Here is an 8814-nt window from a genome sequence, read left to right on the forward strand (position 1 = left end):
TGGAACAATTACTGATTTTGAGTATCAAATGATTATGATAAAATTGTCATTTTAGCCATGAAACCAAATTTTAATGTGAATATAATTTTTTTTTTATAATCTCTTAATTAAAATCAATTACTAAATTAATTTGTATTTACCTATCAAATTAGTACTTTTTTTTTTTTTTTTAAAGGATGCATGCAAGATTTCATTGAGCTCTATCACAAACAAATTGAAATAAACAATCGATCTAGTAATAACAAAGTAAGCTAAACCGATTGATTGCTTTATTCCACCAAAGCCAACATCAAATAAAAGAGCAAAGCATCTTGTAAGATGCCAGCATTGGCTGCCGATTTTGATATAGAATTTAGAACGATTGCCCTTAGTTTATGAAACCTTCCTCAGCCGCACATCAGACCAATGTTCAACTTCAACCAACCCTCACTTGGTTCGGTCTACTTGCACGGGCCTACGGAGCCCCCGTCTTGCATTGTATGGTCAAGTAAAAGCATAAAAGTAAAATCCGAAAATTTACACAACACGTTTGACTTTATAAATTTTCCAAGATAAAAAAGAAAAACATATCAGACTGAATAAAAACTAGTGAATTCTTCTAGTTGTTTGATTTCATTCTTGCAAACAAAATTGTTTCACGTGAATATAATTTTAATCAATATAAAGTTCAATTCTATACTGTTTTTTTTTTTTTTTTAAATAAAAATTGTATCGAAGTGATTCATATCGACATGTCCACCCTTTTTGTTCGGTCAGCACTTACGTATAATGATTGGTTACGACTTACGTACGATACATGCATCTCGTTAAACAGTTTTACGACTTTCTGTATATTAATCATGGCCACGGGGACAAACTAAAGAGATGATAGCCACAGGCTGATTCCACCATGTGACCGTTGACTTAATCATTTATCTGGAGAAATTATTGGCCCACATGCTCAATAATGATTTAAACTTTAATTTTGCTTTCATTTCTCTTTATTTTGTGTGTCTTCTCTTCTCTTTGCTTTTCAATAGAAGCAATTTTTTAGTCGAGTATGATGTGGAAATACTTATAATTTGAACATAATTAAATTTTGAATTTTATTAATATTAACTATTACGTTTGATGCAACTGCCCGGTTATATATTTACCTTTAAGGTGTGTTTGATTTACTCAAGTTCTTGCTTTTGAGTTGATTGACTGACTTTTTTTATAAAAGTAATTTTCAAAAGATTCACGTAACCTCATTTTCCTTGAAAACAAGAAAAATATTTTTTAAGGAAAGAATGAGTTCTTATTTTTCAGATAATTCACTCCCCCCTATCTCATCTACCCACCAATAAAAGATGGACAAGTAAGCCTTGGCGTCGGGTGAATCATTTCGAGTATTTCAATACTCGAAACTATCCATTATGCTTCAGGCTTTCATAAATGAAATCACTAGGGTCCATGTATTTACTGGAACTAAACTCAAACTCAAACTCAATTGAGTTCAATTCTACCTATAACATTTTTTATATACATTTTATAAAAAAAAAAAAAAAAAAAATTTGTTTAGGTACTTTCAGTACTTATACCTAACATGCTACTGCTTGACAATATTTGTGCAATTGAAAAAATTCTGCTAATAAAGCTTCCAAAAGAAAAATACTAGTGAGAAAAATAATGCATCAAAAATTAAATTATAATTTGAGAATAGATTATTTTTCTTAATAAATCTTATTCAATCCGTATACGAGGCATGTTGGAGACTATAATTTAATTATGAACTATACTTAAGTTTTCTTACTTTTAAAATGAACTGATATAAAAAATACTAATTAGATACATAACTATATAGTATCAAAAAATTATTGTCCACATACTAAACTCAATCTATTTGAATAGCAAATGAAAAATTATATCTCAAAAGAAAATCACAAACTTAAGACTATCTTATGGGAGAATGTATGATTGAAAATAAGTGTTGGGAAAATGAGTTTTTGAAAAAAGAAGCCCAAATAGGTTATTGGACAGGTAAATCAAAGAATGAACACTTTAATTCATCAAATTACACCACAACTTAGCTTGAACTTTTTGTTTCATAAAAAGTCCAAATTACAAAGATTAATATGCACTAAACTTTGAAATACAACAATCGGATGTAACGTAAGAGGTAAAAGTAGGAGCTAGTCTAGATTTCTTAGGGTTAGATTCTAGAGCTTTAGACTAATTATTACATAAATTAGGATTTTTAGATTTTGTATTTTTTTTTATCTAGCCTATAAATTATAAATAAAAAATTATATAAAAAAATTAGTTCCATTAGGATATCCACGATTCTAGTTTAGGAACTAAGAACAAACAAAATTCAGTTGATTATCGATTCTCGATTTTAGTTCGTAATTAATTTTTTTTTGAGAATCGAACTAGAACAGCCAGTTTCGTTGCGATTTGGATAAGAAAGATTTGGTTCCAATTAAAAAGCGCAAGTCTATGAATAAGTATAACATTTTCTTAATTGAAAATTAAACTAATCAAATACATTTAATTAATAATTACTATACAAATAAATTCTAAACAATTCAATTGTTTAAAACTTATTTTTTTCATTCAAATTCTACGCTTACAATCAACCATACCCATACTTCTACTTTTGTAGGAAAAAAATTCCTCAAGAAGTAACATTAGCTCAATTTTCTCTAAATGTTTTCGAGTCAAATAAAATAATTTCATAAAATTATCCTAATATTTTCAAAAGTATATTTTAGTCTCAGAAACAATTTTTACTTTTCAATTTTTTTTACCAAATGGGCCCTTAATCAAATTGCATTCTCCCAATTCCCCAGAGTAGGGGCTAGGTAATTAAGTTTCTATTTAGTGGGGATTAAAATCAAATTTTTAGTGGATTTTGATAAAAACATGAATAAATTTGTTGTTAGAAAGTTATAAATCTCATAGAATATGTGATTAATATTAATTATTGACATTAGTTTAAATTAAAATTAAAATTTTAATTCATGTTCAATAGGGGCTAATTTAAAAATGTTTTACGTTGACTTTTATTGACCTAAACAAATTGAATTATATAAATCAAAAAGGAAAGTAGGCGGGAGATAATGAAATTAAATCCATGGTCAATATTGCAAGGGAGACAAAGTAAAGAGATGCATGGAGCAGCCAATGTTGAAAATAATTCACATTATCATGCACGTGGTACAACTTCCATCTTATTACTTCTATTAAGCACGAGTTTTCTTTTCTCTCACGTGTTATAATTACACATCTTAAGCTGACTCAAAGCAATTTTATAGATGCTAAAATTTTGAAACATAATTCTTACTCAAATTTCTATTATTAGTAATTGTTTTATCATTATAATTGGTAGGTTATTTCAAAATGATAAGGAATGTGGTACATAAACACAATTTTCAGATATTTTCTATTTTCAAACAAAACACGTTCAGAAAATTATTCAAATATGTTCAAAAGTACATTCTTAATCTTAATAGTAACTTTTGACATTTCAAAAATCCTATCTAATTACGTAAAACGTCAGATAATTTATGAAGTACCATCTAACTATTTAGATAGTTATATACGTGTAGCTGCTGTAGCATCTCCCAACTATTTAAAACCGTGCCAGGGAACAAAAATTGGGAATAACAGATCGCAACTCATTTGATGAAGTGAACAGAATAATATTACATAGTATTAAAAAAGAAATGCATACTAAAAATTATTTTCCTGTATAGTCCTGTCTCATACTTTATTCAAACATGACAACATGTCCTCCAGAATAAAAATATTAAGAAAATAAATAAATAAATAAATAAAAAAAAAAAATATATATATATGATCATAAGCATTTGCCTTTTGTTTTTAGAGAGAAAATTACAATTATTTTAGAGAGAGAAAGTCAAAAGCATGCTTTCAAACAGTAAGTAGACAGACACTTGGAACAGTTGTTATTCCTATCTTAGAAAAGTCAAAGTCAAAACTTCAAAGATAAACAAGTAAAAAAAGACTTCTCTCTCTAGAAAAAAACATATTACGCACACAATTTCCATGGTTTGACTTTCCCTTATAAATCTGCCTCAGTTGTTCATATAAAATCAATCCCTCCCAAGTTCCAACTCTTAAAATCTTCAAACCAAACCACAAACCTCAACAGCTTCACCGTCTTCTTTGCAAAAACTTAGATATCTTGATCTTTACAACTAGCTTCAAATGGATCAAATTGAGGTTCCACCATATTTTCTTTGCCCCATCACTCTAGAGATTATGAAAGACCCCGTGACGGTCTCAACGGGCATAACATATGATCGAGAAAGTATAGAGCAATGGTTGTTTTCTCGGAATAATAGCACCTGCCCGGTTACGAAACAAGTTATTTCGGATTCAGAATTGGCTCCAAACATCACTGTTCGACGACTTATTCAATCGTGGTGTGTCATCCACGCGTCTCATGGTATCGAAAGGTACCCGACACCGAAGGCTCCCATCAGCAAACCAGAGCTCCTGAAGATTTTCAAAGATGCTAACTCTTCACAAATGCAAATGAAATGTCTCCAGAGATTGAAATCCATAGCTTTTGAAAATGAAACAAATAAAAGATGCATGGAGAAAGCAGGAACTGCAGAATTCTTAGCTTCATCGATTGTTAAGAAAATCATGGAAAAATCTTCAATTGAAGAATCAGAAGATTTATCTGAATTGACAAGTATTACTGATGAAGCTTTAAGCATTCTGGTTCATCTCCAATTATCCGAATCCAGTCTTAATTCCCTTTTAAAGAACAATGGCGATCAATTCATCGAGTCCTTACTGCATATCATTCAGCATGGGAGCTACGAATCTCGAGCTTATGCTGTTATGCTACTGAAATCCATGTTTGAAGTAGTTGAAGATCCAATAAAGTTGACCATCCTAAAACCTGAATTCTTCATCGAATTAGTCAAAATCTTGAAAGATCAGATTTCTCAAAAGGCCTCAAAATCCTCTCTCAAAATTCTTACCATTGTCTGTCCATGGGGAAGAAACAAGTTCAAAGCGGTGGAAGCAGGAGCAGTGTCTTCATTAATCGACCTTTTACTCGATACTTCGGACAAAAGGGCTTGTGAAATGATGCTAATGGTGTTGGATTTTCTATGCCAATGCGCAGAAGGAAGAGCTGAATTATTAAAGCACAGTGCAGGATTGGCCATTGTGTCGAAGAAAATACTTAGGGTTTCACAAGTTGCAAGTGAAAGTGGAGTTAGAATTTTACATTCGATTTCAAAATTCTCTGCAACTCATGGAGTTCTTCAAGAAATGTTGCAGATTGGTGCCGTGACAAAGCTGTGCCTTGTGCTTCAAGTTAATTGTGGAACCAAAACAATGCAGAGAGCTAGAGACATACTTAAATCGCATGCAATTCAACTCAATTAAGTTAAACTTTTAGATGAAATAACTTAATGCACCTCACAAGGATTAGGTATTGTGCATTTAATAAACATTAGCTCCTGTCAAATGATTAACTATGGAAACCTTCAAAGATTGAAAAGTCAACAATAGTTGCTACAAAATATAAAGTCTACTCTGTCCCATTCAATAGTGCTTGTCTACGGACTGCCGGACTGGAGAGGGGGCAAACAAGTAATTATGCAAGAATACTTATAAGGTAAATTTTACATTTTATAAAAAAATATGTATATATATCCTACAACGCTACTCAAACTTTCATATTCAAAGTTCAAATTTTTTTAATTGAAAAAGTCCCACTCAAATCTACCAAAATCTGATAAATTTTGCAAAAAAGCTCCACCAGAAAAAGGCTAAATCGAGTTTATACATGAAGATGGGTTGAAAATTAAGCCCCCCATTATTCATAATACATTTTTCTTCAAACTCAATTTTAATCACATATTCTTCTAATAAAATAATATTATGCGTGTTTCTAAAACTTTTTCCTACTTTTTATCCACACATTCTTAGAAAATTCTCTATTTCAAAATCTATTTTTACCAAATAATTGGGCTTGAATAATGACTAAATTTTAAAAAGTAGATACATGTTATTTTTAGAGTAATTAGCACAAAACATCTTTTACCTTTCAAGTTTATAGTGAAAAACATCTATATCTCTCATTTTTTGACATTTTTGCCCTTATTCTCACCTTTCTTTACATAAAATGTCATTCCATTCACTTATCATCATTTGCTTCGTGAATTCAATAAAAAATACAATTTCCTTTCTAGACACCAAAAGTGAAATAGTCTCAACCCATTTACACCTCTCCTTCCTGCCTTCAAGTAGGTATTCCATAAGTAACAGTAACATGAATATGAAAATAATTGATGATATTATTACATTAAATAAAGAAAAAATGGGTGAAGAACCTTGTATTTCACAACTATGGCTGCAGCCAGGTGGGCTCCTGAAAAAAATTTAGAATGGTAAATGAAGATATATATTGAATGGGTGGTTGATGAAATGATGATGTTCATTTCCATTGTCATGCTTATTAAGGTAACCAAGGGAAAATTTGAGAAGAATAAGTCTCTTTCTTCATCATCAATCGAATCATTGTTGGCGACCCAAGATTCTATTTTATCATCAATCCAATCCCCGTCCAAATCTATTGCTGTAAAGTACCTATTATTTCAATTGTGAATGCTCCATTAATTGGCCAAATGGTAAAGATGAAATTGGTCCTCTTCAAGATCGAATTAACCTTGTTATAATAATCCATGCATAGTAATACATTAGTTTAAAACATTCCTATCTTTAAAATTTCTTTGCGAAAAAGGTCCCCACCTTTCAAAAGTATTTGTGTATAAGGTCCCTACTTTTCAAAAATATTTGCAATAACTATCATTGTTCTCTTATATTTGCAGCCTGCTTATACACATCAACATAACTCCTTGAATACACCAATTTGATTGCAACATCTCAAACACAATTCAGCCATTAATTAAGGAAAATCTTAACAAAAAATTAACCAACAAATATAATATAACAATTCATAGACAACTTTCCATTTCAAAAGTGCTAAATATCCGTTGTGCAACACAAAAAGCTTTTGAATGTGCTAAATTCTATCCAGTAGTTCAAAGATATTAGGATGCTACATTATATCCACTAACTTCATTGCACTACCTATGCAATGAAGGAACAAAAAAAAAGGAGAACAGGAGATAAAGGGAAAACAGAAGAATCCTAATTAGGTGTTGGAGATGGTGTCCTTTTGCAGCCTCTCCTATTTTGTCCTGGTTCATCACATTTTGTACTTATCATTATTAGTCTTGATCTTTTCATTGACCTGTTGTTGTTTTTGAAGTTGTTTGTGAAGTATTAACATTGCTCTTCGACTTTCTAGACCTCTTCGGCTGACTTGAAGACGCCACCCCATTTGGCTCTTTTTTTTTTTTTTTCCAACCCTCTTTGTGTACACTGGTGGATAGAAAGGGTTTAAGCCTAGGGCAGGCTATGAGTCCAAACCTGTGATGGGGAAAATTGATAGCATATATGTTATTATATATGCATCCTTCTTGTAGATGTCGTCTATGAACTCCATCACATTAAGGCCTCTAGATACAACTGAGGCAATCACATGGCAACAAGCAATTCCTAATAGTTGCTTAGCATGGCATGTACAAGTTTTTGCCCTTAAATCCACAGCATATAATACAATCCCGCCATTATGTCAAACTTGAAACATTTCATTGCCTGCATATTTAGCCCACTCCATCCTTGCAAGCTTACTATTCTTGTCCAGAATCTTCTAAATTCTAAGTCATACTACTGCTATCCACCAAGGATGCAACGACAATGCATATGATTGCATTGGGTCTATGACATATATCTTTACATCTAGATGCCCATCCCTATCCCTAAGCATTCCCTTCATATCCTCTTCACTCTTCAATTTCGTCAACCCCTTTTTTGAATTCATTTTTTGCTTCTTATGGTAAACTCCAACACCCTTTCATCACAAGTTTCATGTAAGAATTTACTCAAATTCTTTATGATAAACCATTTAACATGAAAGAAATCTACGAAAAGCACGAATCCCTTTCATACGCCACATTGTTTGGCTTATCAAAAAATTGGCTTCCATAATATACTTCAATGGTGAAATATTGAAAATTAACTCCTGCATGCAATAGTATAAAGCTCAAATCAAAATCAAGCAATAAAATGGAGAATTTTAGGCTTTGATTTGAAACGCAAAAATGAAATATGCCCAGTGACTGGGTAACACTGAATGCATCACACTAAAATGGACATAAATTGGGGGATCAGACAATAATATTATGTGAATGCACAGTGGAATTGGATGAATTCATCCAGAAATTTAAGGAACGAACATTATACCATAAATGGGTCGCTCGTCGCCGAGATCTCTCAAAATGGAATAATCATGTTGCTTCACAAAGGTTCGTGTAACAACAATAAACCGCATCAAAACTCAACATAGATTCTCAGCCATGCAAAACGCCAAAATATGAAATGAAAAAAAAAAAAAATACCCAACCCATAATGTCTCTTGCTTTTGTTCTTCTAAAAATTCTTATTGTGTGCTTCCGCTATGCGCCCACGAGATGAGATGAGAGCATATGAGAGGAGAAGGAAGGAAAGTTTGTACAAACGGAAGAAAAATGGGATTTTTTGAAGAAGAAATCGCAATGGAACATTCGCATATAAGAGGAGATGAAAGGGTGTAAATGGGTTAAGTCTATTTTACCTAGAGATGACAATTTAGCTCGCCGGCTCAAGCCGCCCATGCCTCGAATTGGAAAAAGGGTTGAGCCCTTTTTGGGACATTGAGCCGAGCCAGTGCTGGCCTGTGCGGCTCGAATAAAAAGG

The 8814-nt window shown here is 31.9% G+C and overlaps 1 protein-coding gene across 1 annotated transcript; it reads left to right on the forward strand.

Annotated features, from left to right (window-relative positions):
* Positions 1 to 4087: 4087 nt before the first annotated feature.
* LOC111374563 (E3 ubiquitin-protein ligase PUB23-like) lies at positions 4088 to 5394 on the forward strand. The gene has a single exon (XM_022997249.1). The coding sequence runs from the start codon at positions 4195 to 4197 to the stop codon at positions 5392 to 5394; it is 1200 nt and encodes a 399-aa protein (XP_022853017.1). The 5' UTR covers positions 4088 to 4194.
* Positions 5395 to 8814: the final 3420 nt, after the last annotated feature.

The sequence above is a fragment of the Olea europaea genome, chromosome 2 (assembly GCF_002742605.1).
Source record: "Olea europaea var. sylvestris chromosome 2, O_europaea_v1, whole genome shotgun sequence".
Lineage (NCBI taxonomy): Eukaryota > Viridiplantae > Streptophyta > Magnoliopsida > Lamiales > Oleaceae > Olea > Olea europaea.